At 39.4% G+C, this 24,720-nt stretch overlaps 1 protein-coding gene across 2 annotated transcripts in view; it reads left to right on the top strand.

The window, feature by feature from the left end:
* The window catches only part of LOC112318563 (cyclin-Y-like protein 1), a 41,394-nt gene extending 22,416 nt beyond the window's left edge, over positions 1-18,978 (top strand). Inside the window, exons 5-10 of one of the 2 annotated variants that reach the window (XM_024575802.2) lie at positions 1,510-1,545; positions 3,984-4,035; positions 5,105-5,224; positions 8,371-8,537; positions 17,114-17,276; positions 18,868-18,978. In XM_024575802.2, the coding sequence (XP_024431570.2) occupies positions 1,510-1,545; positions 3,984-4,035; positions 5,105-5,224; positions 8,371-8,537; positions 17,114-17,276; positions 18,868-18,978 (649 nt within the window). The remainder of the gene's footprint in view (positions 1-1,509; positions 1,546-3,983; positions 4,036-5,104; positions 5,225-8,370; positions 8,538-17,113; positions 17,277-18,867) is intronic. The other variant, XM_024575806.2, reaches the window with a different exon arrangement.
* Positions 18,979-24,720: the final 5,742 nt, after the last annotated feature.

The following is a 24,720-nucleotide window of genomic DNA, read 5'->3' as shown; positions in this document are numbered from 1 at the left end:
AGAAAATTAATAGAGCTAATTGGCTTTTCGGAATGGTTTTGAAAAAATGTTTATTATGGGGTAGTAATGCATTTTTCTCAGTGGGCTGGTGAGCCTTATAGGAATCACTTATACAACTTTTTTCAAAATATATGTCTCTAACCACACGCATTCCGTTTCCCCTCCCCCAACACACTCTCTCACTCTCACAGGATTTGATAAGCTGAGGAAGGACGGGAGGCATAATTACATTGAGCAAACCATCCAGGGTGATTCTGATTTCAACCCTAATTCACGTGTTCTCAAACTTTGCTGCACATTGCAATCACCCCAGAAGCTTTAAAAACAACCCCAAGTCGTACCCAACGCCAGTTAAATTGGATCACCTAAAGGTGGAGGCCAGGCAGTTGTTTTGGCTCCTTTCATCATCCCAGTACAGCCAAGCTTGGGACCGCTGCCTGGGTAGAGTGTCGGAGACACAGAGCTGCTTCTCACGATGGTTCCTCACGACAGCTTCTCACGACCTCGAGCACGTCACTTTTAAACCTTGGTTACCTTAGCTGTAAAATGGGTTGTTGAATTAAATGTTACCAAAAGTTCCTTTGTCCTTTTCAGCTTCTATGCTTCAAATTCTGTGATTTTTAAAATAGGTTTGAGGATGAAACTGTTTGAAGCACTATAAAAGTACTCGTCTTTGTTGCTAACAATAGTATAAGCCTTTTTACAAGTGCTAACATTCTACAGACCTAGTTATCAAATTCAGATTTGTGTTCCCTCAATTATTTTGAGCTTCCTTTAGAATAAATACTGAGGGCAAAGAGGAGAAGCATATTAAGTCTTAACCTATAACTTAACTATATCCCTTTGTTGCATATTACACAACATCTGTGAATAACTTAGGAATACAGTAATTTACACAGTATCACAGGACTTTCATCTGCTCATGAAAATTGTATTTAAGCTTATTGGAAGTACATGTTATTAGTATCACATGTGTACTGTTATGCTGCGTTTTTAACACTGCTTATTTTAGGAGTGTTAGGCCTATTGATTCTTGTGGGTTCTTATATTTGCTGTTAAATGTTCTAATAATTATGTAAAAGTGATCTTAAATGGTGTTACTTGGTATAGAGCATTTACTTACCTTTAGGGAAATGATAGGAAACGGGTCAGGAGATGGAAACACTACTGTATGGCTTAAATTCAAGCATGCGTACGAATAGATAGAACTGGTACAGGACAAAAGGTTCTGTGGGTAGAAGGGCAGATGACAGGGGAAACATGTAATAACATATAAAAACCAACTAAAACATGCTTTCTGTAAGCCTATTACCTAGCATTTTAGTTTTCCTAATTTTGCAAAAAGACAAAGAGCTACAACAATACAGAAAGTGCCTGTGTGTTACTGCCCTGAATTAGGATTTCATAGCTGCTGGGCAGCTAGGAAGGTCTTCCCCCAGCCCAACCCCCTTTAAAAACTGTCTTCAGACCTAACAAAACAACTGTTACAATTTTTTTTTCCCTCCACAGCCTAGCTTTAGCAATCTATTACCACATAAAGAACAGGTGAGTTTTAAAAACCTGTCTTGTTATTCCAGCTAATAAACTTACGAAATATAAACTTTAGTGTTAGGTGATAGCTATAGGCACCATTGGAGTAAGCTATGGAATGTTTTTATTACGTTATTGAAGTGAATCATTTGTTTTTGTCTTAGGACTCTTGATGCCTAAGTTACTGAGGATCCCAAAGAGTATTAGTTTATGTGGGTGATACTGATATTTACTATATTAGAAATTAAAATTGAGAATTTAAAAATAAGTCCATTGTGTGTTAAAACATGGTTGTATAACACTGTCGAAATTTTGAGCTAGATAAATCTTTGTTGTGGCCAATTGCCTTGTGCCTTACGGGACATCCAGCAGCATGCTTGGCTTCTCCTCACGGGGTGCTGGTAGCACCCTCTCCCCACCCCACATTGTGACAACAAAGAATGTCTCCGACCATGGCCAAATGTTTCCTGGGGCACAAAAATCACCCCTGATGTTGAACCAGAGTATTAACAAATTTATTATAGAAAAAATTATTTTCCACAACAAAAAGCTAAGTGGAAATTGTGTCATTCACATTTTTGTAAATCCCTTTATATCTGGTTTAATAGGAGACAGCTGATTCTCATGTATACCCTGTCTTCAGTCAGTTGTGACTACTTCAGCCATTTCCATAATTTTTTGAAGAAACAATATGAAGAAGACCCAGCCTCATACAACTTTGTGGTTAGAAAAGGGTGTATTTCCAAAGCCTTCAGATAATTGTGGATGGTCTTTGATACTGTACCAAAAGTCCACAAGGGCTGGTTCCTCAAGTTAGTTACAATGGAATTTTAAATCATACCTGTGGGCTGGTAGTAAGGTCTCTGTTAAATTGATACCCATTCATATATCTTGTTTGCTGAATGGATCTTTTTACTTGTACATAGTTTTGTAGTAATATTAGACACTGGTCATTTGGAAAGTATTGGTTCACATTTCTTTGTACAGTGTTTAAACTCACTCTTGCTGGTATCATATCACCACCAGTCTTATCAGAAAAGTCTTTAAAAATTGAAAAGCTTTCAGGCTCACAAAAAGAGGTACAAGTTTTCCCCAATCTTGATTTTTAGCTTGATAGCTTGAATTGTGTGATTGGCAACAGATACGCAAATTGTTTCCCTTGAAGTGACAGGCTGTCTTTTCAGTTGTGAGAGACAATACAGTTGTACTATCAAATAAGAATGTTATTCCATGAAAAAAGTGGCTTGTTCTGTTGACAACTAAGTCACAAGTGATTTTCCCTAACACAACCACATTTCAGTATGCAGAAGTGCTTAATGCTACTTTCCATTTATTCAGAATATAAAACATTATTTAGAATTTAATGATAATATTAATTATTACTGCTTTATCAAAGATGTTCTTAAGTAAAGCAGAATTCTTTTTTCAAGAATGGGCGGTAAAGGATAGAATAACTGCTGGTACAGTTTGATACCTCTGCCTTGATTCCATGCGCACAAACCAGTTTTCCTGACTTTTGCTTTTATACAATCATTGCAAATGTCAGTGTAAAAGCAGACAATGCTTCAATATTTCTATAAAAACAGTTTTGGCCTCATGGACCTCCTGAAGGGTCTAGGGGAACCAGAGGCCTGCAAAACACACTTGGAGAACCACTGTTTAAATGAGTAGAGGGTGTTAGTGTGGTAAACTTAAAAAAAAAAAAAAAAAAAAGACTGGTCACATTTAAAATAAAAAAGCAAGTTTTAACTCAAACTATTGAAAAGAGATAAGAAGAAATCCATAATAAGAATATAATATAGGGCCCTGACTGGTGTGGCTCAGTGGCTTGGGCGTCATCCTGCAATCTGAAAGGTTGCCAGTTCGATTCCTGGTCAAGGCACATACCTGGGTTGCTGGCTAGGTCCCGTGCGGGCCATGCAAGAGGAAGCCAATCAGTGTTTCTCTTGTACATCGATGTTTCTCTCCCTCTCTGTCCCCCTCCCTTCCGCTCTCTCTAGAAAAATAAATAAAATCTTTAAAAACAAGAATATAATATAAGAAACTAATAAGAGAGAAAGGTAGGGAAAAACATGAATCTCATATTCACATCAATTACTGCCCATCACTACTGCCTTGTAAAATGTTCTTGTGTATTCCAATGTGAGGTGAGAGGAGGGGAAATATATTTGGTTTACTAACATTGTCTGTTAGGGATGGTCAGTGCTTATAGAGGCAACTCTGGCTGGTGACTGCAGAAAAGATTTCACAGAATTTGGCATGCTGAGTAAAAGGAGGTCAGGAAACGCAGAACCCAAGAGAAGAATTTGTAGAAGGGCTTTGTTGAAGGTAAAGCTTCTCCCTCCACCCCTCTCTCTATTCCTAGCAGATGTGTTACTAAGATAGTAACAATTACTAAATTAGTCCATTACTAAATTGACAATTACTAAATTAGTTGTGTTCTTATTTTATAGAGATGCAAATAGATCCGAGGATATTTTTGATGAAAGATTACATCCATTCACAGTAAGTGTCAGTTGTATTGATGTTATATTTTTCTCTCATACAATTGTTTACAATCAGTAACATACAATCAGTTCATGCTGGTTTGCTTTGAAATTAATTTCTAGAAGAAAATGACTCCCTCCAGCCTGAAGTCAAAATGATCTTCCTTTAAGTTTTCTTCCCCACCCCATGTTGTATCTAGTTATTTGACAAGAGGAGTGTTGTCTGAGAAATATGTTAATAAGAACTAACTGAGCTGCAGCTTTGTATAATTAGTGAGTGAAGGTGAATAAACATGGCCCCAAAACAAAATGTATCTTTTTAAGATTTTTATTTATTGATGAGAGAGAGAGAAAAACAGAGAGAAATATCAATTTGTTGTTCCACTTGTCATTTACACATTCATTGGGTGTTTCTTGTATGTGCCCTGACTGGGAATCAAACCCACAAACTTGGAATATAGAGATGATGCTATAACCAATTGAACTACCTGGCCAGGGCAAAGTGTATCTTCTTATAAGATAATTTTCATTAGCATCAAACAATATAAATATTTGTAAATAAACCTAATAGACATGTCACCATCTCTATGAAGAAAATTAAACAGCCATTTAAATTTTTTTAAAATTAGAATGAGAAAAATTCTCAAATTCACTTCTTGAGATGCTGTCATAGAGTCTAGAGCGGTACATGGCTGGTGACTGCTGCTCAGACAGCACAGCTCAGCTCGGGAGCCTGATGGTTCCAGGAAACTGAAAATGTTTCTTCAGAGTTGATCGCAAAGTTTGTGGCAGTCAGTGAGACTTTTGAGCCTTCAAATAGTTTACGTTTAGACAGAACTCTGTAGGGGAAGGTGCAAAGAAACACATATTTTCTGAGGTTGTGCCTGAGCTTTTCTTTAGTGAGCGGTGGTATTGAATCACTACCGTTTTTTAAGGTCCCATTGTTTATATTTAAAAGACTAGGAAACATATTACCCGATCAAAATTATTTTACAGGGCACGTGGGCACAAGTAGAAGACTGCTATCAGAAGAGTACTTAAGGATTTTTCCTTGGGGGGTACTTACATTGCGTTTTTTCTCCTTTCAGCAAGAAATGGTTCCAGAGGAGCACTTCAGTCGTGACCCTGACCCTGACTCCATTTACAGGTTCATCAGCCCGTTTTTCAGTGCCACACAGCTCAGAGCTGAATACGCAATAACGACTTTGGTAAGCTGATTCTTTCAGAAAGCCCCTTTTCTCTCTTGTCCACAGGGTATGATCTTAGTTTTCAAATAAAAGTAGGTTCCTGAAATGATCATCAGAACTTTATTAAGATAAACCGATCAAAGGAACTAAAATACCCACACTTGAGCTTAATAATTATTATAATTTAAAATGTCCTTGCTTTTATTATCACCAAACAATTTCTATTAAGAGAAGCAGGAGAGATTTCTGGTCTCTCCCTCTCCACCTCAGGAGACACCTGCGCATACAATGCACACACATGCACTCAGACAAGGCGTAGGATGCAGCAATGACAAAACCCTCCGGTCCCCAGACAGAGGCTGATTCAGTGTAGTTTTAAGCTCAGCCCCAAGCTGTATTCCCCAGGCAGTTCTAATGTGTGTCTTGATTGAGAACATAGCCCTAAGTTCTCTGTTCCTTGGACGATGGGTGTTAATCCATCCCTGCTGTCCTCTTGCGTCTGCCTGTGAAGCTGTGCAGGACGTAGGGCCAGTAGCACTTGAAAAGACTTTGCTCATTGCCCTCTGAGCTACAGCAGTGCACTGACCTTTGTGTCATCCATGCAGAATTCCTCTGGTGAGATTTTACCATTTGGATAAAGTAGTCCTATTCTAGTGAGAAGTAATCGGGATTGTAGTCCTAAAGGACAAAGTCAACTGCATGGTCTGAGGGAAAGAATGCCTAGGTCAGTGCCTCCTCCTTTCGTATCCAGTTAAAATTTTGGGCAGGCAGCCTGTGCTTCTGAATAGAGACCCCTCAATAGGCACTGGGCCAGACACAGGCCTTTTCATGGAGCTACCAGCCATTTGGGGTGCGTAGCACATGCTGGAGAAAAGCAGGCGTGGTGCTTCCATATGCAGAGCCAGGTAATACAGGAAGGGGAGCATCTGGGCTGGAAGAGCGTGAGATCTTGCAGACAAGTTAAGCTTGATGCACCTGTAAGACAGCAGAGTGGTAATTTCTTGTCATCATTTGAATATGTGGAATTAGAACATAAATCTGAGCTAGAGGCAGGGAATTAAGAGTAGCTGTTCAAATGCAGAGAAAGCATGCGAATAATAAGTGTATAGAAGATAGAATAGTGACAAAGAGTAGGTATTCGGTGGGTGTTTGTGGAATGAGCAAGTTCTTGGCAGCATCCAGCCTTTTGACCACACTCTCTTTCTTGAACCTCACTTATCTTGACTTCTCCTGGTTCTCCCACCACTCTAAGCCACTCCTGGGGACTTGTCCATTAAGTGCTGATCATCCTTACAGCTTTAAGTGCTGAGGATAGAGGAAAGAAAAAGTTGAATAAAATTGTTGCCTTTGTGGAGCTTATATTCTAGTGAGGAAGACATAAGTATTTTTTAAAATGATTTTTTAAAAAAGATGCATATTTCAGGTGGTAGTAAATCCAGGAAGATAAAGCATTGTAAAGTGATAAAGTGACTCAGAGGCTTACTGTGTTAGATAGTACGATCAGGAAGAGCCTCTCTCCAGAGGTAATATTTGAACTATGACCTGACTGAAATGAGGGAAATAAGACAGAGGGACAAGTGCAAGATTCTGAGTCAGGAACACGTTTTGTGTGTTCAAGGAACAGTGAGGCATGGCCGATGTGGTCAAAGTGTGTAAAGAGGGAAAGAATGTAAGAGATCAGGTCAGAGCTCAATGTCTGCCCTATCTAATAGAGCCTATCTAACATGGGGAGAAGTTAAATTTTTATTTGTTTGATGGGAAACCTTCGGCAGACATTGAGCAGGGTGGTAAAGTGCTCTTAAAGAGTCTATCCTGGCTGTTTGGGGAGAAGAGACTGTAGCTGTGAGTCCAACGAGAGGCTGAGAAGTCAGGAGGCAGTAATGGTGACACAGGTAGGAGGTCACAAATAGAACAGAAAGTGGTCAGATTGCCAGTGACAGGTAGAGGTAACAAGAATTGCTAACAGATTGGAGCAGGCTAACTCAGTTGGAGGTTTTGGGCCCAGCACCTAGGCAAATGGCAGTGCTCTTCTGTTGTTAGGGAAGGCTTGGGGGTGGAGAGTTGGGAGGTAGGGCACCGGCTTGTACAAGCAAAGGCACAGATGACCTCAGCAGCAGTAATTTCAGTAAGGCGACAGTGGCAGGGGGCAGGCTAAAGTGGTTTATGGAGAGAATGGGAGGTGAGAAGTAGCATCAGGGCATTTACTGTGAGCAAAATGAGAGGAAGCATTCTAGGGGCTGTGGCGGTAGGATAGGAACAACGTGAACACATTCATATTGGGGGACATCTCCGGCAGACAGGGAGGGTTCTTCACAAAGAGGCAATCGTGGGAAGAATGCACATGAAAGAAATCATGAAACCGCACAAGCCACCTGGCAGGTTTAGAGGAGGGCCAGGGACACAAAGACACAAAGCTCTGACAGCACCTTGAACCTACAGAACTGACTCTGCTTCAGGTTGTGTAAGACAGAGATACATTTCATGAAAGAATAACGGAGATGTGAAAATTAGGGGACGTAAAACGGACTGTCCTCTGCATGCATGTGAGTGTGAGTCCTGCACAAAGGCACTAAGTACAGGAACACCTGACAGTCGTGAAGCCTGCCTCAGGCACACCTGCTTGCCCTGTGTGTCCTGCTGCACCACACAGCAGCCAATGGGAGGCTGCCTTGATGACCAGGTTTTATCTTCAGCCTGTGCCACAAAGGACTAGTTACTGTAAAAAGAAGATATAAATATGCTCAGTATTACCAGGGATTACGTATTCAAGTATTATGTAAAATCACCACAAAACTACCAGCCAGGTATGAAATATTGCACGTGGTAGGCACTCAGGTATTTATTGAACAATGTGAGTCTACACTGGGCCTGTTTACGCTGCCCTTTACAAGTTCCAGGGTAATAGCATTTCTTCAGGAAGACCTTTGTTCATATGTCCATTCATTCCTGTGACCAAACTTGGGCTGGAAATTCCCATTGGCAATGTAGGCAATAGAAGTATCAGATTTGCAACTGTGACATAGCCTCTGGCTTTGGCTGGCCAAGCAGTCTCTGTAGAACCTAAGAATAAAGGGCATGTCAAACACAGATGGAATCTATCATCCTAACAGTTCTTATTACAGCACTTAACCTGAACTAAATCAAGAACCGGTATTCTACTTTTGCAGGTTTACTTGGAAAGACTTTTAATTTATGCTGAGATCGACATTTGTCCCACCAACTGGAAAAGAATTGTTTTGGGAGCCATTATTCTTGCCTCTAAGTATTTGCACGATCTGGCTATATGGAATGCAGACTTCTGCAATATCCTCAGGAGCATTACAGTTGAAGACATGTGAGTTTTCACGGTTTTGCTGAACTTTCTTACCATTTTCCATTACCTTATTTTCCCCTTTAAATTGTACATATTAACAAACATTTTATAGGTTACGTTGTGCAAAGAACTGAAATAGGCATAAAACTGCATATATTTTTCTATCCACATTTGGTATAATAATTCATATTCCTCATCATTGATTAGTAGGTCTTGATGTGTTTTTGTTGTAATAATCTACATAATAATTTAAAATGTATTTATCTGGAGGTTTTTGGAGAACATTTTATAGGCCCACTTCCAAGAACAAATTTACTTCATGGCATCGAAACACCCTCCTGGTTTTTGGCAGGCCCAAACTCTGGGCTCTGGAGGCCCCACCCACTTTTCTTCTAGGGGCTCCACCCTCCTGAGTTTCAGAAAACAGTCGGCACAAACTCAATGTGTGGTGCAGGGATGGTGGAACATACCCACCATCTTCCCTGAAGTCTGAATGGCACCTCCCACAGAAGTTCTAGGAGTCCCACCCCCCGATTCCACCAGAAGCCCTTTCAGAAACAGTCAAACCAGCAGCTAGACTAAGACTGACAGCAGGTCAGCAGACAGAGGCTGGTAGAGGCAGAGCTCACTGTGCCTTCAGTCATTTGCTACCCACCCCTGGGCCCTGTGTTAATAAAAGCCAGCCTTGCAGTGTGCAGCAAGGCCCATTCCACATGCAGCCAAGCCTGAAGGAGATAACCTCAAATTGTGGATCATCTGTGCCTTTGAATAGGCTGCCAAGGGCTATACATGGACAGCATCTGACATTAGCTTGCACCAGATTCAGAAAAACCAGAGCCATAGCCAAAGGGAGAATCCAGCAGGCAAGCACTAAACTCTGCTGAGATGAATTCCACTTTGGTCTTTTTTAAAATTTTCATTATCTTTTATATAGCATTATTATTATTTTTTTCTTTTTTCTTCAACTTATTTTCTCCTTTTTTTCTCTTTCTTTCACATCCCTTATTTTACACTTCCTTTTTCTTGCTCCATTTTTCCTTCTTTATTGTTTTTTTTCTTTATCTTTCTTTTTTTTGGTGATTTCCTCTTTCTATTCCTTCTTTTATTGTTTCCTTTCCTTTTCTCCTCTCATAATAACTTTTTTCTTTTTCTTTGGTTTCTTATATTCTTATTTTCCATTTACTCTTCTACTTCTCTTTGTATTTTTATTATTCTTTGCTCTTTTGTCATTGATTTTGCTGTTGCTCTTGGGGATCTCTTTTTGCTTGCTTTGGTTCTTTTTGTGTGTGTTGTGTTGTGTTGTTCTTTCAGCACTGGTCCAACAGCATACAAAATGTGGTGGGGGTTGAGCCTCACAGTCAGCCAACTGGAGGGGATGTCCTACCAATGAACTGGCCAACAACAATCATCCCAAATACAACAGCATAGCACACATATCCCACACAGGGACATTCCTCAGGCATCTAGCTCAGGATGTTGAGGAGACTGCACCACTGGGTCCCACAATACTCCTACTACGTAAGACCACCCAATGAAGACAGGGCGTCAGAATAGATCTATCTAATACATAGAAATAAACAAAAAGAGTCAGCTAAAATGGGGAGACAAAGAAACAACCCACAAATGAAAGAAAAGGAGGAATCCCCAGGAAAAAAAAAAAGCTAAATGAAATTGAGGCAGGAAATGATCAGACATAGTGTTCAATGTAATGGTTATAAGAAAGCTCAAGGGAATTCATGAGAACAAGGAACTTATTGGGAACTATATAACATGAATAAGGACATAGAAACTATGAATAAGAACCAGTAAATGAAGAATGCAATATCTGAAATGAAGAACACACTAGAAAGAATTAAGAGCAGGCTAGATGAAGCAGAAGATCGAATTGGTGATTGGAAGACAAGGTAGAAAAAAACACCCAATCAGAACAACAAAGAGAAAATGACTTAAAAAGAATGAACATGGTTTAAGGGAACTTTGGAGCAACGTGAAATGTAACATCATCATCATCATAGGGATACTAGAAGGAGAATAAAGTGAGCAAGGGACAGACAACCTGTTTGAAAATAATAACAGAAAACTTCCTTAACCTGGTGAGAAAAAGTCACACAAGTTCAGGAAACCCAGAGAGTCCCAATCAAGATGAACCCAAAGAGACCCCCACCAAGACACATCATAATGAAAATGACAAAGTTTGAAGACAAAGAGAATCATAAAGGCAGCAAGAGAGAAACAGTCAGTTACCTACAAGGGAGTTCCAATAAGTCTGTCAGCTGATTTCTCTACAGAAACACTTCAAGATGAAGGGCCTTGTTGGCATGAGATATTCAACATAATGAAAAGCAAGGACCTACAATCAAGACCACTCTATACAGCAAGGCCATCATTTAAAATTGAAGGCAAAATAAAGAGCTTCCCAGGCCAAAAAATCAAACAAACAAACAAAAGGCTGGAAGACTTCATTAACATCAAACTGGAATTGAAAAAGACATTGCTTTAAGAAGAAGAAATAGAGAGAGAGAAACATAGGTATAAATCAATAAAATGGCAATGAATTACCTATGAATAATAACTTTAAATGTAAATGGATAAAATGGTCCAGTCAAAAGACAAACGGTAGCTGAATGGATAAGAAAACATGACCCATGTTATAAGCTGTCTACAAGAGACCCACCTCAGAAAAATGATTTACACAGGCTGAAAGTGAAGTGATGGAAAAAATATTCCACACACACACACACACAAAAAAGCTGAGGTAACAATATCATATATCTGACAAAAGACTTCAAAACCAAAGCCATGACAAGAGACAGAGAAATACTAAAGGAATAAAACCAACAAGAGGATATAACCATTGTAGACATATATGCACCCAATATAAGAGCACCTAAATATATCGAGAAAATCTTGATGGGCTTTAAGCAAGAGATCAACAGCAATAGATTCATTGTCGGGGATTTTAATACCCCATTGCCATTGGGGTGTTAAGATCATTGGATAGATCTTCCAGACAAAAAACTCAACAAGGAAACAGTGACCTTAAATGACACACTAAATTGAATTGATTTAAGTGAAATTTACAAAGCATTTCATCCCAAAGCAACAGAATACACATTCTTCTCAAGTATACTTGGATCATTCTCAATGACTGACCATATGTTCAGACAAAAAATAAGTATTAACAAATTAAAGAAAATGGAAATAATATTAAGCACTTCCTTGGATCACAATGGCATGAAACTAGAAACTAACCTCAATTAAAAAACTCAAAAATACTCAAATATATGGAGGCTAAATAGCATGTCATTAAATAATGAGGGGGTCACCAACGAGATCAAAGAAGAAATCAAAAAGGACCTGGAACAAATAAAAATAAACACACAACAACCCAAAACGTATAGGACACAGCGAAAGCAGTCCTGAGAGGGAAGTCCGTAGCATTACAGGGCTACCTCAAGAAGACAGAAAAATATCGACAATCTAAACCCACACCTAAAAGAACTAGAAAAACAACAACAAACAACGCCCAGGGTGAGTAGAAGGAAGGAAATAATCAAGGTCAGAGTGGAGATATATGGCATAGAGACTAAAAAAAAAAAACAATTCAAAAGGTCAATGAGTCCAGGAACTGGTTCTCTGAGAAGATAAACAAAATTGACAAACTTTTAACCAGACTCATCAAGAAAAAGGAGAGAGAAGGCAAATTTTAAAAATCAGAAATGGAAGGGGAGAAGTAAAAACTGATACCACAAAAACACAAAGGATTGTAAGAAAATACTATGGACAACTATATGCCAAAAATTGGATAACCTGGACAAAATGAATAAATTTCAAGAAACATACAATCATCCAAATATGTCTCAGGAAGAAACAGAAAACCTAAATAGACTGATAACAACTAATGAAACTGAAGCAGTAATAAAAAAATCACTCAGCAAACAGAAGTCCTGGGCCAGATGGCTTCACAGGCAAATTTTACCACACATTCAAAGAACTAATACTTATCTTTCTCAAACTATTCCAAATATTCAAGAGGGAAGATCTTCAAGCTCTTTTTATGATGCCGGTATTCTCCTAACTCCAAAGTCAGGTAAAGACACAACAAAGAAAGAAAACTACAGGTCAATATCCCTGGTTAACATAGATGCTAAAATCCTCAACAAAATATTAGCAAATCTGATCCAGCAATGCATTAAAAAGATCATAAACAATGATCAACTGGGATTTATCCTGGGGATATAAGGTTGTTACTATATTAGCAAATCAATAAATGTGATACATCACATAAACAAAGTGAAAGATAAAAATCATGATACATCAATAGATGCAGAAAAAGCATTTGATAAAATCCAGCAGCCATGTATGATAAAAACTCTCAGCAAAATGTGAATAGAGAGAACATAATAAAGGCCATATACAAAATGCCTACAGCCAACATCATGCTCAATGAGCAAAATCTAAAATCATTTCCCTTAAGGTCAGGAACACAACAAGGGTGTCACTTTTGCCAGTCTCATTCAACATGGTATTGGAAGTCCTAGCCACAGCAATCAGACAAGAGAAGAAATAAAAGGCATCCAAATTGGATAGGAGGAAATAAAACTGTAATTATTCACAGATGACATCATATTGCACATAGAAAACCCTATAGGCTCCACCAAAAAACTACTACACTGAATAAATGAATTCGGCAATGTAGCAAGATACAAAATCAATACTCAAAAATCAATGACATTTCTACACACCAATAATGAACTATCAGAAACAGAAGCTAAAAAAAATCCCATTTACTTTTGCAACAAAAAAATAAGATACCTAGGAGTAATTTTAACCAAGGAGGTAAAAGACCTCTTCTTGGAAAGCTATAGGACACTGAAGAAAGATGTATAAGAAGATACATAAGTGGAAGCATATACCATGTTCATGGATGGGAGAATTAACATCATTAAAATGTCCATAATATACAAAGCAAATCTATAGATTCAACACAAATCCTATTAAAATACCAATGGTATATTTCACAGATCTAGAACAAATATTCCAAAAATTTATATGAAACCATAAATAGACTCCAAATTTCTTCAACCATCTTGAGAAATAAGAGTAACTTTGGAGGTATCACAATTCCTGATATCAAACTTTGCTAGAAGACCACTGTAATAAAAACAGCCAGGTGCTCTGGGCTGCAGAGCCCAGGGTGGGACTGAGACACTTCTTTTTTAAGAGGGGGCCTTTGCAGCTGAGATATCCCTCTGTATTCTCAGCCACAGCACATGGGAGGAGGGCCAGTCCTTTTGGGATCTCCACCCTTCCTACCAATCTCAGTGTGGCTTCTTTGTAATCCTTGGTGATAAGACTTCTGTTCAGCTAGTGTTCAATTGGTTATTCAGATGGATTTTTTCTGTATTTTAGTTGTAATTCCAGTTTGGTCCTGGGAAGAGGTGACTGTAACTTTTACCTACTTTGCCACCATTTTGGATCCCATCCAACATTTTTCTGTTGTCTCCAGTCCATTTTTAAGGAGCATACATCCGGCCTTTGAAATAGATATTTGGCCACTGTTATGGTCTTAGGGCCTCATGACTGTCGAGGGGGTTATTAGCTTAAACCTGAGTCACACACTGTATGTTTGCTTTTACTGACCTTTTCTTCCTTGTTATCGGAAGTTCTGTTGTAAAAGAAACCATGATAGAAAATTAGCCACATATAAAGGTTTAAGATCTCTGTGCTCTTCTCCTGCTTTTTAGAGAGCATTGCTTTTAAAAATAGGTCTGATGATTTAGGAAGTTCCTACCTCTCAGGCAGTCAGAGAAGCATCACTGGGCATCTCCCAGTGCCCATCCTGTCCGAGAATTTTTAGGGGCACTCAGCAACTACAGCAGTGCTTTGTGGGAGCCGCAGGTTAATCATGAGGGTGCTCCTCAGAGCTGGCACACGAACGTGGGAGTGAAACACCAAACTTAATGAAGGCTGTCGATGTGGCTACGTTAACCACTGTGAAGGGCCTGAGGGTGGGGGTTAGGATGAGCCAAAAAGGTATTTCCCACAGACTCAAAGTGCCTGCTTGACAGTGAAAATGTCTTTGTGTAGAGGGGGTCAAATATATGGTAATGAACGAAGATTTGACTTTGGGTGGCCCACACACAATGCAGTGTACAGATGCTGTATCACAGGACCACACACCTCCTGATCATATTGAACAGTGTGGGAAAATTGAGATGATGGCAGGCAGTGGCAAACGTTTGTTTCTGTTATCTTTGCTAATTACTTCAGATAAGACTCATTCAGCATAACCAAAATGCACATTTACAACTAAAGTGAGGACGCTTGTGGCTAAGAGAAGGGGCCAGGGATTATCAGTGGCCATCAAAGTGGTTTTTGGTAAAAATGCCCACTTTGATAATAGTGTAAACTGAGTAGTTGTGGTGATATTGTGGGTAGCCATCTTCGCAAATAGTGTGACAGCAAATTATAAATTTAAAACCAACGGAAGTACTTTTGGAAGTTGCAGAAGGTAAAGAGACTTTGACACCATTGTCATCAGTCTTCAAACTGGTCCCCTGGAGGAAGGTAATTCGTACTCACAAACACTAGCCCGGCTAGGATGGCAGCTGAAATTTTCTCAAAACTGGCAACTAAGCTGGCTGGGGCTCTAGTCCTAGTTATATCATCAGAGACCATGCAGGGAAATGTGTGGGTTTGCACAGGTGTGAGCTCCAGGGGCAAGGGTATCCGTGTCCACCTTCAGGAAGACTAGTTGTAAAGAATGCTTTCTGTGTGTGAACAGAGAAACACCAGGGGCTCTGTTTATAATAGGCTGCTTTTGTTTATGGTCTTTGGAAATTGGAAGGCATTACAACTGTGTTTAGAATACATTGGTACCATGTTCTCGCTTTGAGTCTAAATTGAAAAATTGGTTTCTATCAGCTTTTTCTTCAAACTTTTCCAACATCTATGCATATTTTTGGAATATTATTCCCCTTCAAAAGAATTAGTTAAACTGAGTAGCTGCTATTCACAAAATTTGCTGCACCTGTAAATGGTATGCTGGTCAGCCATCTAGCCATAGAAAAAAACAACAAAAACAGATGTTGCTTAATCGGTAGGCATAATGCTTTTCTTCCATGATTAACCTCTGTTAATACACATGCTAATCCTATCAAGGTACTGTATTTCTTCACAATTAACATGCATTAGTGAAGACAATATATAGGGATAGTAATGCATTTATTCCTGTAGTATATTAAGTCTTGATTAGCTGATTATCAAAGCATCAGGATTTACATTTCTATAGACTTATGGCCATATGAACAGGAAATGAAGTTTGGAAGTAGGGTCAGTCAGTTTGAAGTTCAGCAAATGGGCGCACCTTGTCTCTGCTCTGATTCTGACTGCTCTCTGTACAGAAAGAAGGTCAAGCCTCTGTTGACCCATCCAGTGGATAAATTATTAAAACTTTAGAACTAACAGATCAAATATGTTAGAAAATAAGCCTCCCTCGTTTGGTCAAGGTATTTATCATTTTATTAACTCTGTGAATGGGATGACTGTGGGAGTAGTACAATTTACTCTGATTTTAATTTGTTTACCCACTCGGCCAGTGATGGCAGTATGGTGACACAGCAAAGGACTGCTCCGAAGTTTCCTTTCCCACTTTGCTGAACTCGCCCCATGAGGGAATGTTCCCCTCCTGTTCTGGCAAAGGGCAGCGGTGCTAGGCATCTCGGGACTGCATTCCCAACATGGGAGAAGCAGCGTTTGAGTCCAGTGCTCTATCAGACAGAGGTCATATCGTGAAGTAGGTTTAGTCCAGCTGAGATATCTATCTTTGATCTTTCTGCCTTCCACGTTCTAAAAGTGTATTCAGCTCTGTCATAGTGACAGTTTCTCACTCCAGTAAGATTAAGGTGAAAAGAAACTTGCATTATGCTCTTTGACATTAGCCCCACGCACTGGGGCAGGGGAGGGGTTTCCTTTGCTATTGGAAGTGGCATATTTATTTCTTTATTTATTAGAGATGAACTTTTGTTGCCTCAAAAGTTTTCTCCCTCAGAGTGGTGGCTTTCAATGGATCCATTTGTTGCTGTGGCGATGTGCAGACTCCTTTTGCTGTCACATTCTCTACTTCAGTAAGCCCCTTCCTGTTACCAGCCTAGTGAAAATGTCTGCCAGTTCTTCAGAGCTAACAAACAGGTGCATCATTCCTTTCATTTGATCAGTATGGTAAGGCCTTGCGAGTGAACAAGGAGTGTGGACCATTCAGCTGCACTAGTGGGACTCTGAAGAATGAGCCCCAAGGGCACAAGAGAGACACCCTTCCTCCCTCTTGTCCCAAACTCAGTCTGCTGGGATGCAGAAAGGACCACAAATAGCTGTGCTTTGTTTGCTTATTTGAACATCAGTGAATTAGGACAGTTATGTAGGCTTTATTTGTTTCAAAACAAAATTCAGAGCCATCCTGGTAGCTTAGAATGATAATTTTGAAAATAGCCAAGTTGTCTATGGCCGTACCACCATAAACGCACCTGATCTTGTATGAAAATAGCCAAGTTGACTAAAATTGTCCTGTGTTAGTTTTGTCCTTTTTTCTTCCCCAGGAACGAGATGGAAAGGCATTTTTTAGATCTACTAGAGTTTCGTCTTAACGTTTCTGCCAGTGTCTATGCCAAATACTATTTTGACCTTCGGTCCTTAGCAAGGAACCATGGACTGCCCATTGTATTTGCTCCTCTTCAAAAAGAAAGAGCACAGAACCTAGAGGTAAGGCTGTGGAATCACTGAGTGGAGTTTTCTGTCAGACACCAAAGCCAGCATCTGTGGATAAATCATATTAAGCAATGATTAGGAAAATGAAAGGCTTTTTTAGATTAACACACTGAAGAAGACTTATGAACCCTTTCATGTTGTATTTTTAGTGTCTTTTATGGTTTATATAAGAATCCCACATTATAAGAAAATTATAGCCCTGGCTGGTGTGGCTCAGTGGATTGAGCTCCATCCTGTGAACCAAAGTATCACCAGTTTGACTCCCAGTCAGAGCGCACACCTGTGGGGGTACAACGTGCTCAACCACACATTGAGGTTTCTCTCCCTCTCTTTCTCCCTCCCTTCCCCTCTGTCTAAAAATACATAAATAAAATATTTTTTTAAATTATAGATCTATTCTGTGACCATGATTCTGAATATTTTAAATCAAACTTAATATGTTGATAGTTTTTTATTAGAAACTGTCCTGTTCTAACCTATATATGAATAATTTCTTATGATTTTATCACTAATCATATCTACAAACATAATCTACTTACTACTCTCAACTCAGTTTGCAAATTCATTCAATATATACATGTCACAGTTAAGTCCCATGAGTTTATTAGACAAAGCTAACCAGAGAGACCTATACTTAGATTGTATAATATGTGTTTCAAATATTGGGTGAAGAAAGTACATGAGTTTTTAATGGAAATTGTAAAATTCATGGGACAAAGTAATATCTATGGCTTATGACTTCTGGTGAGTATACAACAAAATTATTCGCAAACACTTTGGTGGTACTTTGGAATAAGACATTTTCTACCTTGATTAATGTGCAAGTGAAATAGTACCTTACAGTGCTTCCATCATTAGACCTTTCCTACTTTTCAGTAAAGTACAGCACATGCTTGCACTTTATTGAAATATAACTGTTTCATAATAACTAATGAAGATTGGATAGAATTTCAGTAGCTGAATAAACACTGGTTTTGCCCAAGTATATGTTTATTATGTTTAAGGAACCAAGTGTATAGGCAACAGATGATATTGTTGTTAGGAGCCTGTCCTGCCTTTGATATTGTTGAGAATACCTGAACTTTAAAAAATTCTAAGGTCCCCTTTGCTCTAGCAATGTAAGTAGAGCCCCTAAAACTTCATTTAGAGAATTAGCATAAAGTAGAATCCCAAGGACCTATCAGTGTAGATCACAGCTACCCTAAGAGTCAGTTACTAAATTTATACAATGAAGTGCGGCCCCGGCCCATCTGTCTCAGTTGGTTGGGGCATCGTCCTGTAGACTGAAGGGTCATGGGTTCAATTCTTGGTCAGGGCACATGCCCAGCTTGTGGGCCAATCAATGTTTCTCTCTCACATTGATGTTTCTCTCTCTCCCCTCTCCACTCCCTCCCTGGCTCCTTCCCTCCCTTTTTTCTCTAAAAGCAATGAAAAAATGTCTTCGAGTGAGGATAAAAAAAAAAAAAAAAGGATGGGAATGTGTGACTTTTCAATGTTTTCAATGATATTTTCTTTTTTAAGGCTGAAAGTCTTTTTTTTTTTTTAATTTTGACATACCTGTGTTCTATTTGATTTCTTCTCCTAGGCTATTTCCAGATATTGTAAAAACAAAAACCCATGCAAAGTGGCTATAAAAAAGTCTAGCAGTGCTGATAATGTCACCGATATGCAGCACACTAATGCCATCCTATCTTAAAAGAGAAATGAGGGGCTATAACATGCTGAGCCCCTCGTCTACAATGACTGGAGAAACATCACCTCTCCTATTCAAAACCCAGCAAAGCTACAGTTTCCTCACAAGGGAGAAATGGGTTGTAATATTATAAGCCCCTCGTCTACAAGGAAAAGGACTAACAACTGTATCACCTCTCCTGCACAAAAGCAAGCAAAGTTAGTATTTCCTCTTTCAAGGAAGAAATGACAGGTCGTAACATCATGAGCTTCTCATCTACAAAAAGAGTAAAGATCTGGAGATAGATCACCTTTCCTGCTCAAAAATAAGCGAAGTTAGTATCCTCATCACAAACAAAGGAAGGTCTTCACTTCATGAGCCCTCATCTACAAGAACATGGACTGGAGAAATACCGCCACCACTCCTGCTCAAAGCCAGCAAAGCATTTTCTATCTTAAGAAAGAAATGAAGGGTTGTAACATCATGAACCCCTCATCTACAAAAAGGAGAACTGGAAAAATAGCACCTTATTGCTCAAAACCCAGCAAAGCTGTTATTTCCTCTCTTAGGGAAAAAATGAGGGGTGGTGTCATCAAGAGCCCCTCATCTGCAAGGACAAGGACTGAAGAGATACCACCTCTCCTGCTCAAAACGCAGGAAAGTAAGTATTTCCTCTTTTAAAAGAGAAATTAGGGGTTGTATGAGGGGGGACCCAAAAAACCCGGAATTGTCTTCTGGAGAGTGGGCCTCTTTGTAGTACAGGCTTCCCCCACTACATGAGTGTTCTAGGAACACATCTGTATCAGTGCCAGATGGCTGTGTTGTGAGAGGCTGCCTTTGGCTTCTGTGAATTGTTTTTGAAGACTCAAGGCGTCATTTACAAGTGCAGCTGCCACACCCATGCTGGGTGTTCAGCAGTTTTTGACCAAAATCAGTGTGACCCCTGTGCTCCACCCTCCCTATTCACCTGATCTTGCCCCAAATGAGATTTTTTTGTTTGTGTGTTTCCCTGGATGAAAAAAGTCCTGAAAGGGAAACCTTTGGCCAATGTGGCAGATGCAAAATAAAAACAGCAGAAACAGTAGAAGGGATCAGAATCAAGAATTTCGGAAATTGTTCTAAGCAGTGGAAAAACGGTCTCCTTAGGTGTATTGCATCAAATGGAGACTACTTTGAAGGTGACTGAAGTTTAAACATATAAGAATAAATACAGAATTTTTATAAATAAATTCCAGTTTCTTTGGGGTCCTCCCTCATATCATTATGAGCCTTTCATCTACAAAAACAACAAATGGAGAAATATCACTTCTCTTGCTTAAAACCAGCAAAGTTATTATTTCCCCTGTTAAGTAAGAAGTGAGGGGTATTAACAGGGTATTAACATGAGTTTCTCATCTACAAAAACAAGGACTGTTGAAATACATGCTTTCTGTTTCAGCAAGTTTAGTATATCCTCTTAAAAAAGAAAAGTTTTTAACATTCATGAGGAACTATTTTAGCCTAAGCTTAATTCATGAGCCTTAATATTTTTTATTTCCCTTTTAATTATTTTAACTACTAGAGGATATTACATTTGTTTATTTTTGCTTTCAATTTTGGAGAAAAATGAAATGTATCTCTTAAACTTTTTTTAAAAGTTCTAGTTAAACTTCTACTTGGTGACATTCTCTTTTGAGCACTGGAGCCCTCATTTAGGAAGTTTAAAGAACATATTTCTATATACTTTAATTTTAAATGCTTTAATATTTACTTTGGCAATGGGGGAAAAGGGATTTTTTTGGACATTACAAAATTTCTTAAATATTTTTTGTTGCTTCTCAGAGCAAAATGGGCACTTTTTTTTCATTATACATTGTTTCCTTTCCTCCTCAACTTTTGGACAGTGTTACTGTATATGAATTATTTTAAAGTTATTTTAATTATGAGATTTAATTTTGAACTCAAGTTTTCAGACTTTGGAGGTTTCTCTTTAAAAGAAATAAAATAACTATTTTTCGTAGAAAAGTCATACATCCTGTGGTCTTTAGCCTTTGAAAATTCTTATGTAACTGGCCTAAAAGCTGCCAGAATGAACTAGTGGTACAGAAGCTGGATAAAACAAGTTGCTGTTCTGTTTTTCTTTTCAGGAACTACCTTGCTTGTAGGTGGCTTTTGATAATTGGTACTTCCAAGTGCTTGTATCGAATATGTGACTTATTCTACCTATAATGCATTCCATTAACTATCATCTATGGAAATCGTTATTAAAGAAATTAGCGGACTTCCAGAAAGGAAAGTTTGACTGCTTGTGGTACACAGCTTGCTTTCCCCGTGGGACCGTCTGCGAAGCAACGTTGCCCCCTGGAGCTGGAGTGTGTCTGCGATGCCGGTGTTTGCTCTCTGTCCTGCTGCGGTCACAGCAGCGCATTCTCGTGTCAGTGCGTCTGCAGGGAGAATTTTTAAGCCTTAAACGGTTCGATGGTGTTTCTTTCTCAGGCCTTTCAATAAAATCTTACAAAAAATGAAAAATATTTTTAGAGTTGATAATACAGTAAAAGGAAATAAATGGAATATATTCACAAGGATGATAGTCAAAAATGGCATTAAGATTGGTTTTGAATATCTTCCAGTTTCACTGGGTTGCATGTAAGCATGTTTAAGAGTTTCATTAAGGTTATCAAAATTTTGACAGGAATAACAGAACTAATTCAAAGCTTAAAACCAGTCTCTATATTGAAATGTAAGAAAATAGTAAGATCTTTTTTGTAAAATTTTTCACTAATATCTTAGTATATACCACATACTTACATTCTGTAGTGATAGGTTAAATGGCTTCATAATATGCCAGCAAGTGTACTTCAGTAACTAATTTAGGTGGGCTTACTATGGTGAATTACCCTTTGAAAAACATATTTTAGTAATCTTCCAATTTACTTGGCCTCATTTTAGTTTTTCTTTGTTTAAATATATTTTATTGATTATCCTATTACAGTTGTCCCATTTTCCACCCTTTATTGCCCTCCTCCCTGTACCCCCCTCCCACCCGCAATTCCCCCCCTATAGTTCATGTCCATGGGTCATACATATAAGTTCTTTGGCTTCTTCATTTCCTACACTGTGGGGGAGCTTTGCCTGCAGAGCCCCCTGTCCACCACAGAAGAAAATAAGTCTACCAAGACATGATCTGCTTGGGAAGGAAAGGTGGCTGAACTCTCAAAGGAGAAGGGCCAGGAGCCTGTTCCTCAGTGGGCTTTTATTGGGTTTATTTGCATAGGAATACAGGGAGTGTATGTAAAGCTCATCAATCATTGTCAGGCAGCAATAATCAAACAATAGATAACATTCAAAGAACTATGAGGGCTTATTCAGAGTCAGGGTCAGATAGCTAAAAGGCCATAAAACCTTGGGGAAACAAACTCATTTCATGCTTGGACCCTTATCATTTAAATTGAGGGTATTAGCAAAGCAGGTTTCACAGGATTTTATGCATTCTTTCTCAGTCCTGATCTCCCCAGGGAACCTGCCCTTTCCAGCACAGGGCCACACCCACCTCAGGCAGTCTTTCAGGCTTAAATTGGGCAGGGGAAATAAGGCAGCCAAGAGATTAGGAGACTTCTTGTAGACAGAATGAGGACTCAGGCTATGTCAAAGCTGAGGGGCAAGGGTTCATTACCCTCTTTTTCTATAGCCCCCCAAGTCCTTCCCTGAGGGCCCCCTCATGACCATGACTGTCTTAGGTCATCCCTCCTTTTAGGAATCTTACCTATCATTGGCTAACCGGTCATCCACTGGGGGCCAGGCAAGGTGAAGTAAAGTGGGCAGAGGTGGTGCACCTGCCAGGGAGATAAGCTTTGTCTCCGTAGTGGCTTAGGGTCCCAAGATCTCTCACTCAGCCTTAGCCATGGGGGGTTACAACTTCTAAAACCAGGCAGGGCGGTTTCCAATGCTACACTATTCCTAACTCCCCCCTGTCTATTTTGTACCTACAAATTATGCTTCTTCTTCCCTGTACCTTTCTTCCATTCTCCCCCTCCTCCTCCCCACTGATAACGCTCCGGTGATCTCCATTTCTGGGATTCTGCTCCTGTTCTAGTCATTAGCTAAGTTTGTTGGGGGGGGGGTTGTTTTGTTTTGGGGGTTTTTTTTTAGCTTTGGTTGTTGATAGTTGTGTTTGTAGTCATTTTACTGTTCATATTTTAATCTTTTTCTTAGATAAGTCCCTTTAACATTTCGTATAGTAAGGGCTTAGTGATGATGAACTCCTTTAACTTTACCTTATCTGGGGAGCATTTTATCTGCCCTTCCATTCTAAATGATAGCTTTATTGAGTAGAGTAATCTTGGATGTAGGTCCCTCCCTTTCATGACTTTCAATACTTCTTTCCAGCCCCTTCTTGCCTGCAAGGTTTCTTTTGAGAAATCAGCTGATAGCCTTATGGGAACTTCTTTGTAGGCAGCTGTCTTTTTTTCTCTTAATGCTTTCAAGATTTTCTCCTTATCTTTAATCTTGGTAATGTAATTATGATGTGCCTTGGTGTGTGCTTCTTTAGGTCCAACTTCTTTGGGACTTTCTGAGCTTCCTGGACTTCCTGGAAGTCTATTTCCTTCACCAGATTGGGGAAGTTTTCCTTCATTATATCTTCAAATAAGTTTTCAATTTCTTGCTCTTGCTGTTCTCTTTCTGGCACCCCCATGATTCAGATGTTGGAATGTTTAAAGTTGTTCCAGAAGTTCCTAAGTCTCTCCTCATTTTTTTGAATTCTTGTTTCTTCATTCTGTTCTGGCTGAATGTGTATTTCTTCCTTCTGGTCCAAATCATTGATTTGAGTCCCAGTTTCCTTCCCTTCACTGTTCGTTCCCTGTACATTTTCCTTTATCTCACTTTTCATAACCTTCACTTCTTCCTCTGTCTTCTGACGATACTCAACTATTTCTGTGAGCATCCTGATTACCAGTGTTTTGAACTCTGCATCTGATAGGTTGGCTATGTCTTCATCACTTAGTTGTGTTTTTGGAGTTTTTATCCGTTCTTTAATTTGGGCCATATTTTTTTTGTCTGGGCATGCCTGTTACATAGTAAAGGGAGGAACCTTAGGTATTCACCAGGGCAGGGCAACCCTCGTTGCTGCATTGTGGCACTATTTGTGTGGGAGGGGTCTGAGAGGGAACAATGCCACTTGCTCTGCTCTTGGCCAGCTTTCAGTCACTTCCCCCACTACCCACAAGCAAATTGGGCCCTTCTGGGTGGGTGGGTTTGTGTATTCTAGGACCCTGTGGGTCTCTCCAATGAACTCTCCTGTGAGGTGGGAGTTTCTCCTGCTGCCTCAAACCCCACAGGTTTTTTCAGTCAGAGGTTTGAGGCTTTATTTCCTCATGCTGGAACCCTGGGTTGTGCAGTCTGTCTTGCTCTCCAGCTGTTCCTCCCAGTTTACCTGCACACAAATGTGGGACCTCCCAGTCCACCAGCTGCAGCCCTCCCAGGTCCTCCAGCTGCCAAGAGTCCTTTCAGCCCAGCTGCCCATCTCCGCCCCTTCTACAGGTCTGGATGAATGTTTTGTCCTTAACTGCTTGGTTGTCGGACTTCCATACAGTTTGATTTTCTGGCAGTTCTGGTTGTTTTTGTTTTTAAGTTTGTTGTCCTATTTTTGTTGTGCGAGGAGGCACTGTGTATCAACCTACACCTCCATCTTGGCTGGAAGTCTGCTTTGCTTCATTTTAAAAGTGGACATGAATAAAACCAGATTTTAAATTTGTTTTTATACTTGAATAAATTTGAGAAGTTTCATTA

The sequence above is a fragment of the Desmodus rotundus genome, chromosome 4 (genome assembly GCF_022682495.2).
Source record: "Desmodus rotundus isolate HL8 chromosome 4, HLdesRot8A.1, whole genome shotgun sequence".
NCBI lineage: Eukaryota > Metazoa > Chordata > Mammalia > Chiroptera > Phyllostomidae > Desmodus > Desmodus rotundus.
Note: the sequence above shows the minus strand (reverse complement) of the source record. Positions and strands in the feature narration are given on the sequence as shown.